The following is a 27,143-nucleotide window of genomic DNA, read 5'->3' on the forward strand; positions in this document are numbered from 1 at the left end:
TCCACCGACTCCGGCTCCGACTCCGACTCCGACTCCACAGCCCTGCTAGGAAGTCTTGTTTCATGTTTTTTATTTTGTAAACTTTACTTGGGTAGGTTAAAGTAAAATGTTTCGAAAAGATTTCTTAAATAGTTTTTTTTTTCAAAACGAAACGTACATTCATCCAACGAGGTATTTTTATCAATGATAGTACACTAGGGTGACAATAAAAAAAAATCGACATTAGGGATACCCCTGACTCGATTGCTTAGGCAAAAATAAGTGATTGTGTCAAAAATGTATGAGGAAAAACATCGCTTCAGAATGTTCTCTATGCTTCTGTACTTCTTTACTCTTCACTCCTTCACTCTTTTACTCCTTCACTTCTTTGCTTCTTTACTCCTTTACTCTTTCACTTCTTCACTCTTTGCTCTTTACTCTTTTACTCTATCCCTTTTATTTTTTATTCCTTTACTCCTTTGCTTCTTTACCCCTTCGCTCTTTGCTCCTATACTCCTTTACTCCCTTACTCTTTTACTCCTTTACTCTATGCTCCCTTTCTCCTTTACTCATGCTACATAAGTCTCATAAGTCTACAATCTTTACTCATTTGCTCCTATAGGTAGTATAGATACTACTTTACTATCTACACCTTTTCTATTTAGTTATTTACTCTTCTTGATTCTTTATTATCAGCGCCTTTACTCCTGCTTTATCAAATCATATCAAAAGTAGAGTAAAGGAGCAAATAGTAAAGGAAAAGGGAAAGGCGTAATGAAAAAACAGTAAAGGAGGTATTAGACTATGACAAACAAACAAACAAACAAACAAACAAACAAACTTGCACTTTTTCGTATTTTACAGTTTGCCAAACTCGCAAACTTGTTTGCGGCAAATTCACAAACAAAGCAAAATGTATGCCAGCTGACGTTTCTGCAAACAAATGCAGCCAAACTGTCAAAAAGTTTGTTTGTTTGCGAGTTTGTTTGTTTGTTTGTTGTAGTCTAATACGTCCTTTAAGGAGTAAGCAGAAAATGCGTAAAGGATTAAAGGTGTAAAAAGTAATGGAGAAAAGGAGCAAAAAAAATCATTTTGCGATCATAAACATCGAAAATTTTCAAAAATTCAATAGATTTTAAATCAACCCAAACATGCTAAACGCAGGGGAATGCATTTTAAATTGATTTCAGTTCAGCTGATTGCACTTCAATCTCCATAGAAATTTTGAAGCCTTTTGTAAAAAAAAAAATTTGCCCCCTGATTGAAATTTGAAGGGAGGGAGACAAAAACTTTAAATAAAATGTGTACCAGCCTAAACTCTTTATACTTTTTTTGTAAGAGGTAAGAGTTAAGGAGTAAATAGAAAAAGAGTATGTACACAGCAAAAAAAGTAGTAATCCAGCTGCGTGTAAAAGGCTTGGGTGTAAAATAAATTTTGCATTATTTAATGAAATTGTATGTAATATTACACCCTGAAATATATAGCCCATCAGTATGGGAAACCTACTTGACCGAAATGTCAAGCTCATATATGCGTTTAGCATTTGCATTCTTCATCGGTCCGAAGGCCGAGCGGGCTAAGGCGCCAGTCCTTACTGTTGGTACTGGGTTTGAAATCCACCGGTTGCAACTTTTTTGTGTTTACAAAAATTGTACATGCAGTGTGTAATATTAAGTGTCTTTTTTGACGAAGGTGATGTGCATGCTTTTGCTTGCGATTTTACCATCGGATTTTTTTCTGTGTAACGAAAAAGTACGGGTACAAAGAATTATAAAAAGATGGAAAAAGATAAAAATAAGAAGTAAAGTAAGAACAGAAATAAATAAATAAATTGGCACAATATAGGGGAAAAGCATATAATTTTATCGGGACCCAAATAATCACTGAATTTTCATTTATATATGACTTTACAATTGACAAAGCACCTCCTTTACTCTTGATTCATTTACGGAAAATTTTCTCACTCTCCGTTCAACCGAAAGCTCATTCACCATTTCCAGGTGAGATTCTTCTTACGTGCAGCATCATCGCACGATGCCGGTTGGTTTTCCCTTCCCAAAAGCCAGAGCATAACAAACCTGGAGACTGGCGGCGCGCAAACCAAACTCAACTGCGATGGTGACTCGGTTCAGCAGCGTCGCGACGCCGTGACACTCTCAACGGTTCGCGCTCTTTGCTCGTCATATAAAAGCGTTAATTGAACGTTCTAGCGCGGATAGTGCGAGTTTGGGTTCCGTACGATACTGACGTCGTTGCTGCCGAGTCGTTCCGACAACAAACGGTCACATCCGGTGTGTAACGGCCGGTACAAGAAATTGGGTAATTACGAAAAAATAGTATCGAGGGGAAGCCGGCAACGATTGAGTGTTGGTTATCAAAAAAAAAATTGAAAAAAGACAGCGGAAATAACCGGTGAAACGCGTGGACTGTCTCTGCCGTGCTATCAGTGATAAAGTGGGTTGTTCAAGGCTCCGAATAGTGGTTCTGATAACGAATTGTAAGTGGGACCTGCAGTGTTACGAAATATTTTTCGCGCGGAGATAATTGTTTTCGGAACGTGCAACTAGAGTGTGAAAACGTGTTGTTTGAGAAGAGGCCTGTTGCACACGGAGGCATTTGTAGAACCATATAATTGAGGTAAGTGTTACTAATTATTAGAGATAGTGGTTTTGTTGTGACATACCGATAGACCATGAAAACTTGTGATGATGATAAGTTATTTTGAAAAGTTGTTATTCTAACAAAAAAAAAAACAAAAAACAAACCTTTTTCATTGAAATTCAACAAACAATAAAATAGTACCCTTTTTATTGTTTGTTGAATTAGTTTTTTTTAATCTGTGAATAATAAAACCTGTGAAAATATATTGGAACAAATCAAATGCATTTGCATCCATAGTTTTTCATGGAAATTATAATAAACATCTCACAAATACTGACCAACTAAACCAGAGACAAAAAATCGAGAATATAAACCTCTTAGTTTTGATTATATTCTTCTATAATGTCAAAACATACAATAAATTGTGTCAAACGTGTTGTGTTAAAAAAAAACTTCACTTAGGCTTCATCCATAAAGTACGTCACGCTAAAATCAGCCGAAATTTACCACCCCTCCCCCCCTTTGTCACGCTTTTCCTATACTTACAACACGCAATGTCACACTTGCTCAGACCCCCCCCTCCCCCCCTAGAGCGTGATATACTTTATGGATGACGCCTTACTTGAAACATATAAACTACTCATAATATTACAAAAAAAAAACAAGATTGTATAAGTGATTTGTTTTTGTTTCATCCACTCTCTCTCACACACACACACACACACACACACACACACACACACACACACACACACACACACACACAACATCGGGGTCTTTTTGACAGTTTGACACTTTTTAGTTTGTCAAACCAACGCCAACGGGATACAAACTATAAAGTCGTCAGCTGTGTGCTATCTTGTGACAACGACCATTTAGTACTATTCGAGAAAATCGATTTTTAAAGTTTGATGATAAATATTTTCAAAACTATGAATGGTAGAGCCAAACTATTTGAAGCAATCGGATCGTATACTATCGCTTAACGAACGCTCCAAGTTTCAAATAATTTGGTTACAACAGTTAAAAGATACAGTAAATTATGTAAACAAAAATCTGAAAAGCACTTGTCACAAGTGTGTTTTGAAAGTAAAATTGTACTACGTGTCACAAGTGTGCACAGTATTCCCATACAAACTAAAATAAGCTCAAATCAATGGTTTAATCGACTTAATCAGTATATTTTCAAAAACAAAAGATTGAATTGCTTTTAGAAAGTGTGTATCAACATAAATTTGTGAAAAACAAGACAAATTTTCCACATTTTCCAACAACATGTATGACGTGTCACAAGTGTGCACAATCATTTTGATGATAAATTGGTCTATGTCACAAGTGTGCATTGCGATATCCGGGAAACGGAAGCGAGTTTCCAAAATCGGGTTAAAGCATCTTGTAGTGTTTGTTAAATATAGCAAAACGTCATCATTAACTCATTTTCGACCAAAATGGTCTATGTCACAAGATAGCACACAGCTGACGAAGTGACAAACTATAATGTTTCAAACCCGGGGATTGCATTCATTTTTTTTTTTCAATGTTGATTTGAATATATTGTGTGACGTGGGACATGTTTATCAAAAGCTTAACATTCTCTTTTGTTCCTAAAAATAAAGTCACATTGTTTTGTCAGTCCAATATTTTTGAGCGCAGCATCTGTTTGCTAATATTTTTGTTTTATTTAGATTTTTCCTCTCCCTACATTTATCCGACAAAGCGTCGCTATTTTTGTCCGATCGCGACTGTTTACATTTTTGGGATTAAAACCGTCATATATCAGCTGTCTCTTTCAAGATATTTTCGAATTATACAATGAACTGTGATTTAAAACGTCGACACTGTCGTGCTATCTTGTCGTACGTCGCTTTTTGACGTTCCGAGAAAAACGCGTCTTAATGTTTGACCTTGAATTAACAAAAACAAGAGTACGCAATGTAAACAATAACAAACAGGATTTGTTTGGTTGAATAGAGTTATCTACGAGCGCATGTATTGCGTGTACGTACACGAAAAAAATTGAGGTTAAATTTTGTACCGGCCAGCAAAACAAATGGTGTGCTAGTGTGTGTGAGATCGGGCTTAGATAGCTCTATTTGAAGTCCCGAGTTTTAATTACAAATGTTTATGGTAGTCGGACTTGTACGTATGTCAAACGCGTTATGAAAAATTACAAAAAATCACGAAGTTTTTTCGGTTTTTATTGAATATCTCAGGAATCTTTTTTTGGGGATCTGTGAAGGTCTAAAGTTGAGGCATTGTGAGCTGCACAAAATAGCGTTCTTTACTCAATTTGGCCCAAAATGCACGTGCGACAAGATAGCACTACAGCGACGAAGTATTGTTGTTTTCTATCTTCCTAGGTCAGTTTCAAATTGCTAAACTTCTGTTGTTGTTGTTTTCTATCTTCCTAGGTCAGTTTCAAATTGCTAAACTTGACATAAAAAAGAACAAGACCATCAAAATTTCGATGCCATGTTTCTATTTGATATTTATATTCGCTGGTGCATTTTTGGTTAGTTTGAGTTAAAGTTTCGTTTTTTGACTGCTCCACTTGTTATCCTTTGAGGATCGACAATACTCGATTTTTTCGTGATTCCGGAAATCATACTTCTGGATAGTGAACGAAATGGTCAAGTTTTTGTTCATATTATTTTATTCAATGTCAAGAATCAAATGATTTTCGTTAGAGGTGGCAAACATGTATTGTTCTTTAAATTAATCAACGTATTTTTGTTTTCGAAACATTGTGTTAATTGGATTTTTCCTGAGATAAATCTCTTCCCTCGGGCTTCAACATCTTCCAACCGCACATAAACACAAATTGGCTTTAATTATTTTGGGAGAAATTAAAACTAAAACGACAGAACAGCGACGAACGCGCAAAACGACAAAGCTCTGTAATTGAAGTACATAATCTGATGAATGTGTGTGGCGTCGCCGTGTCAAATTTCAACCGGTTTCGAAAAAAACAACGATTTTAGTCTCATCGCAGACATTTTAAATTTAATTATTGCCGTGCTGCCGGTGCAATCACGTACTGCGACGAACTAAACGGCTCTATCAACTGTTTAAATCCCAAAAGCGTTCCCGGAATAGATTTAATCCTGCTTCATACAAACTCAAAATCTCGAAATCGGATTACTCTCCAATCGAGTGGTATTTTGGTAGCCAAATATATTTGCAAATATCTTCGCAGCAAAAGAGGTCGGACTGTTCCAGAATCAAACCAATCAATCAAACTGCTTCCCAATATAACAGGTGAGGTAAAACATGCTGTCAGGGGGGTGTCACTTGGGAAAGACCCAACCGGGAGTGACTGGTCAAATCTAACGACACCGCGAACGAAAAAAAAGAGCGAAGCAAAGCATCTCGTTCTCAGTCATCATCACATCACATCGGCGGCCTGCAACATATAAGGGAACGAATGACGAAAAGTGTGTCAGCAGGTTGTTTTTCGATTTGGCGAGCCAAAAGTTAAGGTATTAAGCGACGCGCTTGGACTTGGCTTTGCTACCTAGGTTATAGGAGCAAATGGGTAATTCGAGGGCAAATGACGTGCGTGTTGTGCGATAGAAGCATGAGGGGAAGGTTAGGAACTGCTCTGCTGCTTTGGGATGCGCGTGAGAAGATCAACTTTCCCTTAAAAGCGGGGCGAAACGCTTTGGGAAATTGGAGAAGGGTTTGCTTGCTTTGTAGATTTCTAAGCTTTTGAGTCTGGGCCCTTTGCGGACCAGATCTTCTAAATAGAGATTTTCAATATGTTTTTTTTTTTGTTTTTTTTTTCTCTCTCTTTCTGGTCATATTGACTTATTTTTAAAATAAGATTATGACTTCCGTATGGTCCTTAAAATCATTTCCCCATAATTACCTAAAAAATATTTTTTTTCTAGATTCATGCCTAGTGTTCCGGAAATTCCCGAGATTTTTCCAAAACCGGTAATTTTTATAATTAGTCCCGGGAATTCCCGAAATTAAAAAAAAAAACAAATTTTGGTTTGGAAATTCAAATTTGGTTGTAGAAATAGATGAACAGTTGAATAACATTTTTAATTTCTTTTAAGCTATTTCAAAACTCGACCTTGTTTAGATTGAAGTGTAGATTATGAACAATTAATATGATTGAGCTAATTTTATGATTTTAAGCTTGAAAAACATAACAAATATAATGAAAATACAGATTTTATGCCTGTTTCAAAAATTTCTGGGCCTTTTTATGCCTAAAAAGGTTAAAGCGACAACATGGCAAAAACAAGTAAAAATAACAATGCGGTAATAAATAAGAAAAAAAATTTATGCATTGAAAAGATACTAAAAAACTCATGAAACAAAAGAACTAAAGTTTTATTTAGAATAAAAGTTACTCAATATAACCTCCAAAACGATTAAATATAACCGGAAAAAAAGTAAGCTGAGTAAAATTAAAAAAAAAATCCAAAAAGTACAGAAAAAATATATAAAAATCTTCAATGAAGAAAAAAAACTACTCATGTCAAGACTCATATTTACAAGATGTAAGACAAAAGGATGAACACAAGCATACCATACGAGCAGTTTATAGAAAGTTTTTTGATTCGAGCATATTTTTTTGAACTTAAATTCATTCCAAACAATTTATTCTTGATCCTGAATAAAAAAATACAAGCTTTTCCAATCTTTCAAGAAATCCGATTTTTAAATATTTTATAGTAATTGTAATTTGTTGTTTTATTGTTTGTTTGCTCCAAAAAATTAAAAGTTCTTTCAAAAGTTGCATGAGATTTATATGTTCTTTTCTCTTCTTAGGATATTTTTCCATTTTTTCAAGCATTAGCAGTTCTTGAAAAAGTTTTCGAAGAAAAAGCTTAGAAATTACACAGCCTATAATCAAATTATTTTTGGTTTTGGGAACATAAATAGAACAAATTAAGCAGTCTACAAAAAAATATTAACATAAACTTAATGCTTATCAAAACAATCTTTAGTCATTGTTGGCACAATGTCACCCCTTGGCTCAAAGTTACCCCATTTTAATTATTTTTGTGCAATCTAGCCTTCCTAGTTTTTAAAAAATATTTAGATATAAACTTGTAAATAATGTACTTAAGTCACATGACTTAGGCTTAATCCGGCTAAGTCAGTTCCGTAAATCGTTTTATATCATTCTGCTACATGTAAGTACAATTTAAAACTATGACTAGTAACGTTTTAGAGTCAAAACATTGGAACTTTGAACTTTTCCTAAGCATTTTACATGCGATTTCCCCTTAATTGCAACTCAAAATACTAAAACTGACCGTATTCGAAATTTCTGCCGGCAAATATTTTGAAACTTGGCCCAGAGGTGCAGAATGGTCCCAGAAACCCTGTCCAATCATTGGTTTGGGTGGATTTTCTTTTTTCATAATAACGGTCCGTGGGGGACCCGTGCTATCAGCACTTTGATCATAAATTACGGCTTTCATAAAGTGTTTTTGAATGTTCCAAAGAAACAAATAGCTCAATTAAAAGTGAGCAAGCAACTCTCCATTGTTGATGTATCTGAAAATGTTAATATAGCGGAAAACTGCAAAAGTGATGAGAATTGGTCGAACGGCTTAGACTGATTAAAATGGGTTTATTTCCCCTATACCAGTTTTGTAAAATGTTTTTTCACTCTCACAAAATAATTTACTCATGTTTCTGTATATTTTTGAGATTTTTTCCATTCTTTCAAACAAAAGCAGTTGTATGAAAATGGCATAATTCGTATTCGTGTTTAAAACAGTTTCATATTTTTTCAACATAAATTCTTCCAGTTTCTGTAATATTTATGATGATATTCCAAACTCACAAACTTGAGCAGTTCCTTCAAAAAGATTTGTAACAAAACTCTGAACTGGCCCAAACATACCTTTTTTAATCCATTCAGGCCGGATGGGTCATATATAACCCATAAATAAAAATTTCCATAATAAGCCTATAATTTTCATATTGTTATTCGAATCTTTCTTCCATCAATAACAAAATTACTTTTTTTTATTCAGACCTGAAAGGGTTATAGTGTGTCTTTATATAAATAAAATTTTTGCGAAAAATTATGGCATCGAACATCACGGGTCCCCCACAGACCGTTATTATGAAAAAAAATTTCCACCCAAACCAATGATTGGACATGATTCCTGGGACCATTCTGCACCTCTGTGCCGAGTTTCAAAATATTTGCCGGTAGAAATTTCGAATACGGTCAGTTTTAGTGTTTCGAGTAGAAATTAAGGAGAAACCGCATGTAAAATGCGTAGGAAAAGATCAAAGTTTCAATGTTTTAACTCCGAAACATTACTGGTCATGGTTTTAAATTGTACTAACATGTAGCTGAATGATATAAAAACGATTTACAGCACTGACTTAGCTGGATTAAGCCTAAGTCAAGTGACTTAAGTATATTATTATACCTTAATATTAAAAAAAAACCTCCTACATCAAGGAACTTTCAGTCAAAGAAAACTAGATTGCACAAAAATAACTTAAAATGGGGTGACTTTGAGTCAAGGGGTGACATTGTACCAATATTGCTACGCAAATCTGCTTATTCTGTTTAAATAAAGCCTGTTGATTTAAAATAAATAAATTTAAAATCTCCTGGAATCCACCAAATTTGAAAATGATGCTCACATTTTTCAGTTCTGAATCAATTCCTACTGAAATCAAGTAAAACAATCAAAATATTAGGGCAACAAATTTTTGGACGTGACAAGTTTGTGACATTGCAATTAGAATAAAATTGTTCTTTTTTTGTTTTAAACCGTTTACAATTTTCAACCTTACGAATGAAATCAGGAGAGTATTTAGCTATCATTTAGCTCATTTATTTTTGTTGTCCTTTGTAATGATTATAATCAGCAAAAGTTTAATGACACAACTTCCCACAAGACTAATAATTCAAACCAACCAGTTATTTTCCAACATTGCAGTTATCGTAATAAAATAAAAAAATACATTTTATAATTGAATAAAGTAACTCATAGTTAAAATTCAATAGAACATACTATTGATCATCAAGAACGTTCATTGTATTCATCAAAACAAAACCTACTTCTGCCCAATGTGAAAACACAATCAATCTTATAACAAGCTTGGCATATCTTATGAAAACATGGAAATAGTACAGTTAAATATCAAATCAAATCAAATTGTTCGCTCTACAAACAACACCAGCCCAACTGGGGTGAGAGACAACCACGTTTAACATTCCACCACCGAATCCAGTATAGTCAAATACGTACAGGCGATGTAAGTTTTCAATGTGACTTGTGTCCTAAAACTCTTGTTGGGGTCAAGCGGTAAGGCTTATGAAACTAAAGTTTTATCTATTTTTTTTTAGTTTTTCGTACTTATTGAACTTTTTATGGCAGAGGACAACATAATTTAAGAACAATATTTGCAACGATTATGCTTTGCAATTCAAGCTTATCAAGCTATCTGGCTATTGAAAAATCGTAAAATTTGGTACAATGTCACCCCATTTTAAGTTATTTTGTGCAATCTAGTTTTCTTTGACTGAAAGTTGCTTGATGTAGGAGTTTTTTTTTTAATATTAAGGTATAATAATATACTTAAGTCACTTGACTTAGGCTTAATCCGGCTAAGTCAGTGCTGTAAATCGTTTTTATATCATTCAGCTACATGTTAGTACAATTTAAAACCATGACCAGTAATGTTTCGGAGTTAAAACATTGAAACTTTGATCTTTTCCTACGCATTTTACATGCGGTTTCTCCTTAATTTCTACTCGAAACACTAAAACTGACCGTATTCGAAATTTCTACCGGCAAATATTTTGAAACTCGGCACAGAGGTGCAGAATGGTCCCAGGAACCATGTCCAATCATTGGTTTGGGTGGAATTTTTTTTTTCATAATATCGGTCTGTGGGGGACCCGTGAACATGATTGATTTTTTTTTGTATTATTTGAGAAAGTTTCAGGTTGTTGGAGATCAACAAACTTAAACAAATAATGCTCGTAACGAAGAAAAAAATCAAACTTCTTATATTCGTGCGATACCGCCTGTTTGCTGATCCGTGTAGCAAATATTTGTTTATTAATGATATTCCCACTTAACTATGCTGTTATAGCTATCAGTCACGCCGATCAAACGCTATTGTCATCGCGAAAGCGGAATTGTTTAATCACGATTAAGTTTACTGTGTTTCTGGCAAAAAGTAATGTTTAAGCAGTTATTTTGAACGTGTCCAATAAACTCAGCGCTTAGTAAAATTTTCAAGTGAATTACAAGTAAATCATACTTCAAAGAGTGATAAGCACACTTCAGGTCGAAACACCTCGCAGATACAAGTCATCGACGATCAGACCCACTCTTGCTCAGCCACTTTCAAGGCACGACTGCAGTTAATCGTATGCATCCGGCCGGAAAATCACGATAAACTGTCCAGATCTGAGTCTCGATTGCGGTTAAGTTGAATTGAATCCCCCGCGTCGAGCTACTTAGCGCGGCTAAGTGACTGGTTAAGCGTTAGACTTCTAGCCTAGACAATGTTCTATGAGTGGACGCAGCGCTGGAATCTGGCGGAAATTGTTGGTCCAATGAATATGGATGGTGATGTTGATGGGCTCATGAGTCAGGCTGCTCACGAAAGGGTTCCCGATCTCACCTCAAATGGGGGGCATTATCCGGGCGATTACTTCCGAAGAAAAATGTGCAAAACAATTAGACGTGGGAACGACGGGAGGGGTAGGTTGGAGAACTGATAATGACTGGACGATTGCTATCCGATATTGGAATGCTTTGCAAATAACAGCTTACCGAAACAATTTTAACTGTTGGAAAAATACAGTCCTTTTCGTACCTCACACTAATGACAATGGCAAACATCGAAACAAATTGTACGGCGTAGGGGCATTCCAATAAGTAAGTCAATTGCTTAATTGGATTAATCCGCATGGAAACAGCTTAATTTATCCGCTCCAAGCACTGTCACGCACATCTTCGGTATTTCCTCTGTTACCAGTTGTTCAAAATACACGCTTATCAGTAGAGCAGTTCTCTCAGATTTCGGTCAATCGTTTTTTTTTTTTGTATTTTTTTAATCCGACTGCAACTTTTTAGGTGCCTTCGGTATGCCCATAGAAGCCATTTTGCATCATTAGTTTGTCCATATAATTGTCCATACAAATTTGGCAGCTGTCCATACAAAAATGATGTATGAAAATTCAAAAATCTGTATCTTTCGAAGGAATTTTTTGATCGATTTGGTGTCTTCGGCAAAGTTGTAGGTATGGATACGGACTACACTGAAAAAAAATGTTACACGGAAAAAAAATGTTTTTTTTTAATTTTTTGTCACTAAAACTTGATATGCAAAAAACCACTATTTTTTCATTTTTTTTCATTTTTTGGTATGTTTTAGAGGACATTAAATGCCAACTTTTCAGAAATTTTTTAGGTTGTGCAAAAAATCTTTGACCGAGTTATGAATTTTTTAATCAATACTGATTTTTTCAAAAAATCGAAATATTGGTCGCAAAAAAAATTCAACTTTATTTTTCGATTTAAAATCAAATTTGCAATCAAAAAGTACTTTAGTGAAATTTTGATAAAGTGCACCGTTTTCAAGTTAAATCCAATTTTAGGTGACTTTTTTGAAAGTAGTCGCAGTTTTTCATTTTTTTAAATAAGTGCACATGTTTGCCCACATTTGAAAAAAATATTTTTGAAAAGCTGAGAAAATTCTATATATTTTGCTTTTTTGAACTTTGTTGATACGACCCTTAGTTGCAGAGATATTGCCATGCAAAGGTTTAAAAACAGGAAAATTTAAGTTTTCTAAGTCTTACCCAAACAACCCACCATTTTCTAATGTCGAAAAATGAAATTGAAAAACATTTGCGACCAATATTTCGATTTAAAAAAAAAATCAGTATTGATTAAAAAATTCATAACTCGGTCAAAGATTTTTTGCACAACCTGGAAATTTCTGAAAAGTTGGCATTTGATGTCCTCTAAAACATATCAAAAAATGAAAAAAAATAAAAATAGTGTTTTTTTGCAAAGTAAGTTTTAGTAACAAAAAGTTAAAAAAAAAATTTTTACCGTTTAACATTTTTTTCCAGTGTAGTCCATATCCATACCTACAACTATGCCGAAGACACCAAATCGATCAAAAAATTCCTTCGAAAGATACAGATTTTTGAATTTTCATACATCATTTTTGTATGGACAGCAGCCAAATTTGTATGTAAAATTATATGGACAAACTAATGATGCTAAATGGCTTCCGTGGGCATACCGAAGGCACCACAAAAGTTTCAGCCGGATTAAAAAATAAAAAAAAATTGAAGAAAAATGACCGATTTCGTAGAGAATTACTCAGTACCAACCAGTTTACCCACCATTACGACACACATTTTTCTCAATGAGAGCAAACGATATTCATGTTTCAGAGTAATGTGCATTTTCCGACCAACAAATGGGTTGTGCATTGCGCGGGAGTTCAATTTTCCAATTAAGTACCACCAACCCAGCTCAACTACTGTAGAACACGTGACGGCAGCAGCAGTGTGACCAGAATTTAGAAATTCAAATTAAATGTGACTGCGAGAGTCGGTACTCACTGTAGTCATCTCCCCGTCCATAAAACAACCTCCTCCGACGATGATGCTTCCCGACAAGATGACACCCCGATAAAGGAGATAAAAGAGCTGCAACACGTTTCCGACTTAAGCCCCTTCGCAAACCTTCACCTGTTTGCCTCAATTATCATCGAAAGGCAGATAATATAACTCAATAGTGTCGTGCAAACATAATTATCGCAACTCCCTGCCTTGTGCTCTTGGACAAAAAGTTTCCAGTGCAACAAACAAAAAACGTTCAGAAACGCATGCAGAATTCCAATTGAAAACCATCAAAACATGTGTAAATACAGCCTCAATGTCACCGGCAGTTCTTTTTCGCGATAAGCACGTTCCGTATCAAAGGAATCTGCCACGGGTTGTCGTCACAAATTCCACTGGACACTGGACCGTGAGTCAATCGCTGCGCTTATCAGGGTTGTCAGGGACTTAGGCTTAAGTCTGGAGATTTGGGCAGATACGTCTGAACAAGCGAGCCAAAATAAAACGTATTATTTTATTGAACCAATTGACGAAACGACATTCATTCATAAGTCCGGGAAGTGATGCTGCAATGTTTTGAACTGAACGCTTGATGGAGACGCATGGTTGGCGGTGGAAATATAAAATCTCTTCAAACCATACCGTATACCACCTTAAAAAAAAGTGATACACTTTCCCAATTCAATTCAATACAAACAAAGTAAATACTTTAAGCGCGAAAAATTAATTACATTTCGCGCTTAACAATTTGCATTTTAATTGACGCACTTTTATTATCTCGAGCAAATAACATACACCTCTACGTCGTTGCCGTGTTTCCTCTCTCTCCCTGTGTGGGAAACCACGTGGCCGGCCGGCATTCCGAGAGATATATCACACAAGGTGGCTGCGGTTGGTCGGTCACGTGTTGCGTATTCGCGGGTTATTACGCGCGAACGCTGAGTGCTCTCGTGATCCTACAACTGATAAAAACCTAGAAAAAAAACTGTGATTGCGGTCGACTTTGAAAAAAACAGGACGAAAAACACTCTTGAAAGTATGTCACTAAAGTAGGAAGACATTGTATGAGCTGAGACAATGTCTGCGTCTAGAAGTTAATGGTCAATTACATCACTGCTGAGACATCAAAAAGAATCGTTATTCGTCGTTTCGATTTCGTCGCTTAGCGAAGCGGTTTAATGACTGGTTTTAAAGTTTAGAACATTTGTTGGAACCGTCGAGATTTGACCATCAATCAAAACAATGTCTTGGGAATAATAAAAATACTTTCAACAGAAACAGGATTGGTTTCAAATTTGAATCGAAATGGATTGTAGTTTACTTTTTGTGTGTCAACATAAGCATAATCAGTTCAAACGAAAGTGCAAATCGTCTATTTCAAGCAACAATATGTTGACTACTCTAAATGCATAGCAAAGCATCTCTCGATTGCATCTTATCTGCCAATCGAGGTATCGCTCTGCTCAGACATGCCAAGCAAGTAATTACACCTCTATTTTCCAATAAAAAGATGTTTAGCAAATTGTTTGCTATCGCCCAGATGCTAATTGGTAGTGCTAGGCAAATCTACACCTTGTATACTGTGAACGCTGAGTCGGATACAGATGCATGATTTTTAGATACAATGGTTTTAGATACAAGAGCAATTCTCTACAAAACCGGCCGATTTCGACCATTTTTATTTTTTGTATTTTTTGATTTGGCTCAAACTTTGTGGGGGCCTTCCCTATGACCAAAGAAGCCATTTTGCATCATTAGTTTGTCCATATAAATTTCCATACAAATTTGGCAGCTGTTCATACAAAAATGGTACGTAAATATTCGAAAATCTGTAACTTTTGAAGGAATTTTTTGATCAATTTGGTGTCTTCGGCAAAGTTGTAGGTATTGTTAAGGACTATTAAGAAAAAAATAGGTACACGGAAAAAAAAAATTCCCGATTTTTTTATTAACTTTTTTTTCACAAAAACTCAAATTCCCAAAATAAGTATTTTTTGATTTTCGAGATTTTTTGATATGTTTTAGGGGACAAAAATCCGCAACTTTTGAGCTATAGAGAAACATGGTCAAAAAATCTGCCGCCGAGTTATGATTTTTTGAAAAACTGGTGATTTTTGGAAAAAATCGAAATTTCATACATAAAATTTTTAGGACCTCATTTTTTTATGCAAAATTGAATTTGCAATCGAAAAGTACTTTACAGATTTTTTGATAAAGGGCTCCGTTTTCAAGATATAGCCACCGAAAGTTTGATTTTAGCGAAATATTTGCAGTTTTTCAATTTTTAAAAATAGTGACCATGAGTGACCATTTCTAAAAATATTTTTTTTGAAAAGTTCAGAAAATTTGCTATAAAATTGTCTTAGAGACATTGAAGATTGGACCTCTGATTGCTGAGATACAGCGGCTTAAAGAAAAAGAAACACGAAAATTGAAGTTTTCTAAGTCTCACCCAAACAGCCCACCATTTTCTAATAACGATATCTCAGCAATTAATGGTCCGATTTTCAATGTTAATACATGAAACATTCGTGAAATTTTCCGATCTTTTCGAAAAAAATATTTAAAAAAAATTAAATCAAGACTAACATTTTAAAAGGGCCAAACTTTGAATATTATGCCCATTTAAAATGCTAGTATTGATTTTATTTTTTTCAAAATATTTTTTTCGAAAAGATCGAAAAATTTCACGAATGTTTCATGTATTAACATTGAAAATCGGACCATTAATTGCTGAGATATCGTCATTAGAAAATGGTGGGCTGTTTGGGTGAGACTTAGAAAACTTCAATTTTCGAGTTTCTTTTCCTTTAAGCCGCTGTATCTCAGCAACCCGAGGTCCAATCTTCAATGTCTCTTAGACAATTTTATAGCAAATTTTCTGAACTTTTCAAAAAAAATATTTTTAGAAATGGTCACTCATGGTCACTATTTTTAAAAATTGAAAAACTGCAAATATTTCGCTAAAATCAAACTTTCGGTGGCTATATCTTGAAAACGGGGCCCTTTATCAAAAAATCTGTAAAGTACTTTTCGATTGCAAATTCAATTTTGCATAAAAAAATGAGGTCCTAAAAATTTTATGTATGAAATTTCGATTTTTTCCAAAAATCACCAGTTTTTCAAAAAATCATAACTCGGCGGCAGATTTTTTGACCATGTTTCTCTATAGCTCAAAAGTTGCGGATTTTTGTCCCCTAAAACATATCAAAAAATCTCGAAAATCAAAAAATACGTATTTTGGGAATTTGAGTTTTTGTGAAAAAAAAGTTAATAAAAAAATCGGAAAAATTTTTTTTCCGTGTACCTATTTTTTTCTTAATAGTCCTTAACAATACCTACAACTTTGCCGAAGACACCAAATTGATCAAAAAATTCCTTCAAAAGTTACAGATTTTCGAATATTTACGTACCATTTTTGTATGAACAGCTGCCAAATTTGTATGGAAATTTATATGGACAAACTAATGATGCAAAATGGCTTCTTTGGTCATAGGGAAGGCCCCCACAAAGTTTGAGCCAAATCAAAAAATACAAATAAAATCCATTTCCGGTTTTGGTAGAGAATTGCTCACAATGGTAGTGTTTAAGGAATTTCAATAATTTTAAAAAATGGCTAGTGATTTCCAGAATGCCTGTTCTAAAAAAATAGCTGCATTAAACAAAGTTAGTACTTTTTTTCTGGAAAGAAAACATTTTTTTTCGAGAAGTCAAAAATTTGTAAATTCTTATTTTATTTGTTACGATGGTACACCTTATTAAATTCAAAATAAGAGCAAAACGTGCCTTTTTTTTGTTTGTTAATATTATCCAATAATTTTCACTTCCTTACAATTCAGATAATCGATTCTAGACTGTACTAGTGTATAATTCATTTAACCACACTTTTTCATTGCAATTATGGCCTGTGATTTCTTCCATTTTTAATGGTTTTTAGAGCCATTATTGTGCTTTGTGCTAGAGCGTTTTATTTTTAAAAAAATGTCTTCGTCATTTCAGGCGCTACGTATGTACCAATTTGGTGTATTTTTAACATTTTAGAGCAGATTAAATAAACATATTTCTATCCTAAAAGAGTGAAAGTCCATTTACACCAGTCGTCTCTACCTTTGCCTTACCATTCCTCCTTGATAAATGTAAAAAAAAAATCAAAATTTCTACTGTAACCCAATATTTAATTAGTCAGGTCATGCTTAAAACAATATTTTTCCATAAATTTAGCCTTTTGGAGTCCGTATCACACTGTATTCAACTGTTGCAGATCGATTTGGTGTCTTGGGCAAAGTTATAGGTTATGATTAGGACTTCTCAGAAAAAAATTGTACCCGGAATTTTTTTTTCAAATTTGTATGACTAAAAGTTGAATTCCCAGAGTTGTTTTTTTTTTATTTCGTTTTTTTTTTAATCTGGGCAATTTTAAGGCAACATCGAATTTAAAATCGAAAAGTACTTATTACAATTTATTTGATAAAACGTACCGTTTATAGGTTATAGCTACGTTCAAATATACATTTTTGTTTTTGCCTTTCTCACCTCACTGAGAAAAGGCTATAAAATCACTCGAAAAATTAAATTCTTAATTTGACCTGCTAGATCAGCCTTCACCCTTCATCGACTCAGAATCAAATTCTGAGCAAATGTCTGTGTGTGGTGAGATGTTGATCAACAAATTTGCACTGGGTTATCTCGGCACTGGATCAACCGATTTTATCTGTTTTGGCCTCATTCGATCCATTCAAAAACTGATAGTTTGAATAATGAGTCAAATTGTTAGAACACTTAAAGGTCCGCCCTTTTGATACTATTTTGGATAGCATTACTCTTTAAATCTGAGGAAGGCACCAACCACCTAAGGGTGGATTAAGCAATTTTTTTTTTAGTTTAGAAAATAATTCTTGAAAGAAAAACACCTCTGATAAAATATGTTTGAAAAGTTGAGAAAATTTCCTTTAACTTTCTCTCTGGGACTCTGGGACGGCCAATTATTTTCTGAGATATAGCCTCACGAATAATTCGAAGCCTTTATTTTTCAAAATAATAATGCTTTGAAAATGTATGATAAATCAATTCTCCGAAATTTCTTTATAACCCTTCAGATAATCGAATATCCGCAGATAATTGAATACGATATGAGTTACGGAAATTGCTTTCCGCATAATTGATCGACGCCACCAACATAGTCTGCACAGCCGACAACAGTAACCCAAACTGCGAAAAAAGCTAAACTTCGTTTACCTCGCCGCGATTAAAGCAAGTAGCTCGATTAATGCTCAATAAGCAAAACCTCAGTACCTCGTGTGTGAGGCTCTGGGGGACTTTTTGGACAGTCAAACTAACCACATCGGTGTCATTAATTTGGCGAAATATCTCCCCTTCTACAATTGACGTTTTATAACTTATGTACTCTAAAAATTGCTGTGTACAAACTTTGAATGCGTTAAAGCAATTTGCTAATTTTGAAAAAAAATAGAAATTTTGTTGCATTTAGTATGTCTGTGTGGATTAATCGGACCGCACATTGCACAGAAAAAAAAATCATGGTAAAATTACATCATAAAATCGGTAATATTCAACCTTCCAAATTTACATTATTTTTTACTGTGTGGACTCACAATCCAGATGTTGCCGGTTCGAATCCTGAGGCGGGCGTAAAACATTCTATGTGTGAATAAAGGAGACCCGGGAGGCGTAACATTATAAGGTGTCGATTCCGTTGCATTTAAAAAAAATACATGCAACTTTTTCTCAGCAAGGAATAAAATGTTATTTTTGAAAAACAACATAAAAGAAGTGAAATTACTAAGAAAAAGTTAAGCTTAGCAAGCTAAAACAAAATTGGGTTAAAATGTTAAACCTAATCGAACAATATTCTCCTTCAATCACCTGCTGACATATCCTTCACCGACCCGCAAACATAAATTTTCTCCAAACAGGTAGCAGCAAACTCCGTAAACGATTCGTGTGAAGGTGAGAAGAGCCAAAGTGCATCGATATCGACGCTTGACGACATTGCACGCCGGGACTCTTATTTATAAGCCAACTCGACTTTACCTTTCGCCGATGCAAATTAGATCCAACTTCAGGCAGGCGCACGCACGCACGTTGGCATCCTCCACCACGCCGGAGGCGATAAATAATCTAGCCTAACTTCAACGCCGCAAATCGAAAGATATTAATTTTGCTCAAGTCGCGACAGTCAGTCTGCGCCATTGAGCCTGGACAATGTGCGCAAAAATACGCACGAATCATTATAATTAAGTTGGTGGAGGTGGTTGATGCAAAGAAAAAAATAGCTAAATCCTTCTCAAATTGAGCTTGAAAAAGTTGGGGTCATTCGATATGAATAAAAGTTGTTGTAAAGTAAATAAGTTGTGTCATGAAAAAGTAAACATTTGCTTTTAATTGAAAAACACGTGTTAAGTGATCTCGAGATACGCCTCGGCAGAGCGGCTTTGCTAATGTCGCTAATGAATTTATGAGTGACACCCTGCGAGTATGATTGATAGTACTTAAGTATCATCAACCGCGATGATTGTCTGTTGTGAGAACATATCTTTGATTGAGATGAGATCATAAATGGCTCGGCATTTTATCATAATTATTTAATTTAGCACAATTCTGCTGTGAAGATAACACTTCGAGTAAGATTTAGTTCTCAAAAACTCGTGAAATTATAAGATTCAGCTCATTTGCAAACCAAATCTTCCAATATCAAATTTCTCACAACAGCATCAACCACAGCAAAATAAATTAATCACGACAATTCATCATCTTCAGTTCAGCTTACCGCGTATTTGTCCTATACGCCAAAGATTAGCAACCCTTTTCGTTCCATGGAACAAGAAGTGATCCTGAGTGATAAAGCAAATAAGACAAAAATATCCGATTCTGGATAGTTTCTGACGTATCCTATTACGTCAATTTGTGGTGAAAATTCCTGTTTTCAGATTCCAAACCACGTGACCGGTTGAGGAATCATCTTCAACAGAATGGCACTTTTGACTATAAATATAATGATTTAATGCTAAGCTCATCTTCTCCCGCGTGCTTCAGCGGGATGTTATTTTTGCTGTCAGACAAATTAAACCACCATTAAATCCTGTAACGCGATTTTAATGATTAACTTCGTCATATCTTCTACTATTCCAGACAATCCCCAACCGTCCACAATGGGTACGTCGTACAAGCTGGGCATGGACGAGCTTTCGGGCAAGTCCACCAACATCTGGAAGGCGGTTTTGGCGGAATTTGTTGGCAAGTATTGATTGAGTGTCTGCCTTTTTGTAGGCAAGCCAAAATGCTAATATATTGATTCAATCCATCATTAGGAATCTTCATCCTGAACTTCTTCGGATGTGCGGCCTGCACCCACGCGGCCGGTGACAAAACACTCATCTCGCTGGCGTTCGGACTCAGCGTGTTTATGGTCGTAATGGTAAGACAAACAGCGCGGTTTAGAACTGCTAGGTATAAAAATAGTTGTTGTACGGGAGTAAATAGAGCGCAGAACAAATACGGCTTTTCAAACAAAGTGGCCCTTTCCAGTAGGAATGCAAACATTACACCCAATTACATTCACTTAAGTTCAGAATGTTGTTATTAACTATTTGAGAATTATTTGAGAATGGAATGGAATGGAATGGAGATGAGGACCCCGTGGCGCGGTGGTTAGCGGCTTAGGCTGCCGATCCCTCATGTGTGCTAAGGGGCCCGGGTTCGATTCCCGCTCATCTCCTCTGGGTGTTCTGTGTTTGTCCCGTTTAGTTAGTAAATTCAGTCTGAAAAGACGGTGTAATGTCTATTAAAAGTTTAGTATAGATTAACATTGTTAAACAATCAAACTAACAAACGTCTCCAAGGGCTTTCAATCGATTACAATGCGTAAAAAATATGTATGCTTACTTACTTTACTTTTATTGGCGCTACACCATAAGCTTGGCCTGCTGCACGATTCTCCGCCAACAAGCTTGGTCCATAGCTGCATGTCTCCAATTTAGCGGTGCATCCACACTTTCTAAGTCGCTCTCCACTTGGTCCACCCACCTCGCACGTTGCACCCCCCTACGTCTTGTTCCTACCGGCTCCGACGCAAACAACAACTTCGCAGGAATGATCTTCTGGTTCCGTTGGCTCAATTGCTCGGCTCGTTCCGGCATCCTTGTAACATTACCCGCCCTCTACAACCGGCCAGCCTTCGCGACCTGCCGGATGCTTGGTTCGTTGTAGAGTTGTGCAAGTTCGTGGTTCATTCTCCGCCTCCATCCGTCGTTCTCATATACGTCGCCAAAGATGGTCCTTAGCACTCGACGTTCGAAGACGCTTAGCGATCGTAAGTCCTCATCGAGCATTGTCCACGTCTAGTGCCCGTAGAGGACGCCCGGTCTTATCAGCGACTTGTAGATGGAACACTTCGTATGTAGGGAGAATTTCCGGGACCTTAGGCTCTTGTGAAGACCGACTTCCAGCGATGATGCGCCTCCGAATTTCAAATGTATGCAAAATATGTATTTTCTGAAAAAAATCATCAGAATTTTCAAAATAAAATAACTTGTTGTTCTTCGATTCCCGGACACTGATAAAAGCTAATTCATAAATCCGGACAATTTTGCTTTGAATTCTGGATACTCGTTTCCGCTTATACACCGCACGTATTTGGACTAAAATTTTAGTGAATGGCATCAAAACAATCGATATTTTGTATAACAATTTGCTAGAATTTAAGGAAATCAAAACCATAAATTTCTGCTTGGCTTTCCCGTTGCTTAGAAGGCCTATGAAATGTTTAGATTTTTGGTAAACTTATATTTCAATTTCATTTAATTTTGGCATTGATTACAGCCCTCAAATAAATTTGAAATGAAAGTTGAATTGAGTCCTAAAAGAAAGCCTCATTTTGTGATATTATTGTCCAAAACGATAAAGCTTATTTTTTGAGTACATTGAGCCTTTGTACGAGCACAAAGGATTAAAATTGTTTTTTAAACCATTTTAAACCGGCCCTTCTTGACAGAAAAGGTGCTACTTTACAGCTCGTTCCAAGGAGATCATAGTTGATCCACCGAAAAAATGTTGTCTTGTCAATTTATTTGTTTGCATTAAAATGAAAAAAAGGAATCAGAAATGGGTTTTTATAATTTCGCGAACTTGTTGATGTTGCATGATGTTAGTTCTAAGAAACTGGAATTAAGTTGATTGTACAAGCAACTCACTGAGAACATTTATTGTACATATCCAAGGAGCTTAAAAATATGTCAATAGATTAGATCATCAGCAATGACTATGATGCCAAATAAATATGCAACTTAAACGTAGATGAGCCATTCTGTCAACAGCGAGCAATTTTTATGAAAATTAAATTTATTTGTTTTTTTATTGGAATTAAACTGAATTTTTATATCGTGCACTGATAACATTACTTTTTTACCTGTGAAAGTCATAACCAACCAAACCGGTGGTAAAATCGCATGCAAAAGCAACCAGAAAAGTCACTTAATATTACACACTATACATGTACAAGTCTAGCACTAGATAGGACTGCGCCTTGGCTCACACGGCTACCAGACTGTTGAAGAGTGGAAAGGATTAAAGCAGGGGTGCTCCTGCGGGCCAAAATTGGTTTACCGGAAGCTGTGGCGGCCGGATCATTTTTAATTATATTTCGTGACGAAAATGAAAATAAAATAGATAAAAACTGCTAGAATCCTGAAAGAAATATCAGGGCATTATCTGTTACATTTTTTTTAACTTTCTCATTATTTTTCTCGACATAAAAAGACATAAATATCAATTCTATGTTTTTCTAAATATTGAAATGAAAAATTGTTCTTGAAATAACAAATATGTTTTAAGTACATTTAGAACAATATTATATCTTCGTTTTACTGAGCAAGGTGAGGGACGCAGCCTCAAGTCAATCCAAGTCCGGTTTCTTGTGGAAAAAAGGGTAGTGGCCGAACTAATATTGCATACAAAATGAACACCAACGGAAGTTATAGAGGATCGGGAGGGGGATGTTTAAAAGAAATTAGTGTAGGTGTGAGTGGTAAAAACTTGGATGACTCGAGCGGTTACGTTTATCTAAATTTAAACTGAAATTTAAACATAAAATTTTATTAAACTTCCAACTTTTATACAGCTTTCGGGCAGCGAGAGTGATCTGTTGAAGACTATGTAATTAAATTTGCTAAATATGCAACTCAAAAACATTTAAAAAATATTTACTTCAAGATTCAAAATCATAGGTCAAACTGTACACCATTATTAGTTTTTGGTAAAAAAAACGTGAATTTAAAACTTTGATTAGAAGGAACGCGATCAAACGAAAGTTCTTTATTTAAAATATTACACTCAGATCATTTTTCTGGGAATGTCACTATGAGTATTTTACACATTGTACTCAGAAATTGTTGATAATCATCTCCGAACAAAACCGCAATAATTGACCACATGTTGTACAAACACACTTTCTAAAATAACTCAAATGATCTCAACATCGCGATGTTTTACGCTTTCACTAGATTTTTATGCATAACTGAAGGCGTATTCTGTCCAGCGAACCACGTGACGAAAACAGATCCTCATATGTAGGCTTAGTGATTTTTCACGCTCGAAAATTGCAAATTTCAAGGAGACCTAAATTTTAAAACACCAAGTTTCACGCAACGTGAAAAAAATTATAATAACTCTCAAAATCTGACGTTTAAATCACAGAAACTACTTTTTCTGCTTCATTATATTTTATTCTTCAATAAACTAAAAAAAAATCTTCACTAAATTTGAACGTGACAAAAAAAATCTCCTAATTTTCAAAAATGTTTCCACCTGGTTTAGGGATGGGCTCTATATATATTTTGAACCAAATTTAGGGCATATGTATGCTCATTTACTGAACTGCTTTTTTAATATTCGACTAATAAAGCTAAAAAGTTTTCGCTGATTTGCTTCTGTTTTATCATTTTACATTTTATTGAATTTCATATCAAAGCAAGATTTAACAATCGTGTCCAGCCAAAATGAGTAAAATAATTTGAATTGTCTACGACGTTTTTTTAATTTTCAAGGTTTTCATCTCACTTAAAAAAATAAAATCAATAATCAATAATAATATAATTTGCAGCGGAATCGAATTTTGTTTTTCAAAATGAGAAAAAAAAATATTTTTGAACTTTTACGGGAATCATCCACACAAATAATCAAATATCGTTAAAATTAAACTCAGAAAAAAATTAAATGTTTTTAAAAGGTGGTTTCAAAGAAAAAAATCCAGAGTTTTATTTGAAAAGGTCCTATAAACATATGAAACACAATAGCTTATTGGATCTTAAAAAAAAACTCTAGAAATACTTTTCATATTATTTTGAATAAAACAAAGCTCGATTATTTTAATTTCTTTTTAAACTATATCTTTGAAATAAAATAGCATTAAAATATTACTAAATTTAGTTAGTTTCTAAAAAAACTGAAAAATCTGAACAATTCTTCAAATGGTTCATATCAAGCTTTTCAATTGAAAACTAATAAAATTTACTTAAATAGTCTTTATGGATGAAATATTTATTATGTTGCTATTTGAAAAAAAATATTTGAGAAAATTGATAAATTTCACGAATTTCACACCGTCTACGAAATCGTTGAAAATCACTAACCCTAGATCAGTTTTTAAACCAGGATATTCACCCACTTAATTCTATAGTAGTTCATAAGATTATTTTTATTCCTATTTGAGTTTGATAAATTATTTTGAGAAAAATCGTTACAGTTTCACACAAACATAAAATTTCACGGGATTTCGCGGAAAAAGCCAAATTTCGCGGATTTCACGCTGTCCGCGAAATCGTGAAATTTCACTAACCCTACTCATATGTATACCAGCAAGCAATCTACAGATGATTCATTGCTGGAGATAAAAACAGCGAAGAACCACTTCAATTTACACCCTGATAACGACCCAAACAGTTGAACGATTTGGAAGGAAAAATAAAACACGATGATTGATTTTGCTTTTTTTGCGTTGCAATAATATTTCTGTATTTCTGCATAACACAATGCCTATTTAACATTCTCATCAGTACAGCAAATTCTTCTAGTACACTAATGACATCGAACAAATTTGTGGTTAATTGTTAGTTGTTGCGCAGGAGAAAAACAAAACAGCGCACAAAGCTGCGCAAGCCTACAACCTAGAGAGTAAATAGATTCCACCAATGAATTATTGTTCTTCGTTTAAAGCCTTACTAGTATTAATTGATTTCTGGGGGAGTGTGGTTCAATAAGCCGATTCCAACACCACATCAAACACCTTAATGTCGCCCTGAATGTACACGGTCTCGACCAGCGCCGGGTTGTCCCGAAAGATGAACTCCGCGATGAGCTTCTCGTTCAGATAGACCTGGTAGCTGATGTCGGTGCAGGCGATTTTAAGATGGAACGTCTTGCCGGGCATAAAGTCGGTAATGTTCTCCGACCGTTCCTCGCGGTCCCACTTGCCGTTGGTCCACGAGTTCCGGCAGATGACGTGCTTGCCGCCGACGTTGCCAAAGCGTGGATTCAGATGGAACGGGATGTTGGGGTGAGGCCACACCAGGTGATTCGTTTGGAGATTCACGAAGAACGAGTGGGGCAGAAGTTTTATGCGGCCTCGAATGTGGAGATTCTTCCCGTTGGTGAACGGCTGCTCCAGCCGACCCGTGTAAGGCATCAGTTTGAAGTGGTTTGTGGCGTCCGACAGGGGAGCAAGCACGAACTGTTCGCGGGAGATTTGTTTGATTGCGTCCAGTTGGATGTCCGGATACCTTTCCGTGTACAGCTGCTCGACGTTGACATCTTTGACGTCGCCTTTTACCTCCAGCGCGCAGATCTTCTTGTAAGGCAGTCGATGCTTGAAGGAGTTGAAGTGCCGATCGTTGACACACATCAGAAACTCCTTGTCCGTAACCAGGATGTGAACCTTGAACTTCTTGCCACGGTGTAGATTGAACGACAGCGGCGAGGCCACCTCCTCCTTCCCCCAAACGCCCTTGACGCGGCAATTTCGGACGATGTAGTTCTGCGGCAGTCGTGGGTTGAAATGCAACGCCAAGTCGGAGTTTTTGAGCATCAAATTGATCGAAAATCGTTCGCACGTCAGCAGAATATTGCCACTTATCAGGAAGCTCAACCCTGGCGAGACTTCTGTGATGTTCTCCAGCAAATAAGCCACCTCCGTCGTTGAGTTGCTCTTGTCCAAGCTCACCGATCCGGGCGAATTCGGCCCCTCAAAGTCCTCCTGATACGCATAGTCGCAGCTGTCTATCGATTCGGTAGACATCGTTGATGCAGTCTTCTTTTCTACGGCCTCGTACTGAGCGATATAGTACTGGAATAGCTGCTCTCGTCTCCGGTCCCACAGGTGAGCTTTACATTCCGAGAAGGAACCACCCGAGCGCAGCAATACCTGGGACACTTCAACCAGCTCTTCACCAACACTGAGCAGCAGATAAGCGAGTACTGCCATCTAGTTCAAGCAGCAGCGACAGTGGGGAGGGCATTTCCCACACACGCGAAACCTTACACACCACCACTACGGTTGTGGAGCTCCATTCATTTGATAATGCAATTTGCAAAACTAACCAAACCAACACACACAGTGCAGGCACACAGCTCGAAACGGTAGTAATGTGTGATCTGACTTTTAATACTTTGGTTTGTGGGGTTACTTTTGCTTCTGTTTTTATTGGGTGGTTTGTTTGCGTATCATGCTGTACACTCTCTGTTTACAACTTTTGCTTTCCCTGTTCTCTTCTATTCTAACTTTATATTTTCCATCCAACAAAACACAAACGATGAGGGATAAACTGTAGAGGAGAAGAGGTTTAGGCGAAGGAAGCTTGAATTTAAATGAATCGTTGCAAATAGGAAAATTATATTATTCTACTCAATCTTACTTAATTGAAGATACATTAATGAATACGTAGCATTTGCGCATCTTAACAATGA

At 35.8% G+C, this 27,143-nt stretch overlaps 2 protein-coding genes across 3 annotated transcripts in view; one reads left to right on the forward strand and one right to left on the reverse strand.

Annotated features, from left to right (window-relative positions):
- Positions 1 to 2,211: 2,211 nt before the first annotated feature.
- LOC120415673 (aquaporin AQPAe.a) overlaps positions 2,212 to 27,143 on the forward strand; it is a 29,003-nt gene continuing 4,071 nt past the window's right edge. Inside the window, exons 1-3 of one of the 2 annotated variants that reach the window (XM_052707812.1) lie at positions 2,212 to 2,617; positions 20,319 to 20,423; positions 20,498 to 20,604. In XM_052707812.1, the coding sequence (XP_052563772.1) occupies positions 20,339 to 20,423; positions 20,498 to 20,604 (192 nt within the window). In that variant the 5' untranslated portion in view covers positions 2,212 to 2,617; positions 20,319 to 20,338. The remainder of the gene's footprint in view (positions 2,618 to 20,318; positions 20,424 to 20,497; positions 20,605 to 27,143) is intronic. The other variant, XM_039577256.2, reaches the window with a different exon arrangement.
- LOC120415672 (galectin-6-like) lies at positions 25,160 to 26,919 on the reverse strand. Its single transcript, XM_039577255.2, has one exon. It carries the CDS (start codon positions 26,659 to 26,661, stop codon positions 25,435 to 25,437), a length of 1,227 nt encoding a protein of 408 aa, XP_039433189.1. The 5' UTR covers positions 26,662 to 26,919; the 3' UTR covers positions 25,160 to 25,434.

This window comes from Culex pipiens, chromosome 2, assembly GCF_016801865.2.
Source record: "Culex pipiens pallens isolate TS chromosome 2, TS_CPP_V2, whole genome shotgun sequence".
Classification (NCBI taxonomy): Eukaryota; Metazoa; Arthropoda; class Insecta; order Diptera; family Culicidae; genus Culex; species Culex pipiens.

Bases quoted from the DNA above. Each gene is read 5' to 3' on its own strand.
- LOC120415672 (XM_039577255.2), bottom strand. From the start codon at position 26,661: ATGGCAGTACTCGCTTATCTGCTGCTCAGTGTTGGTGAAGAGCTGGTT.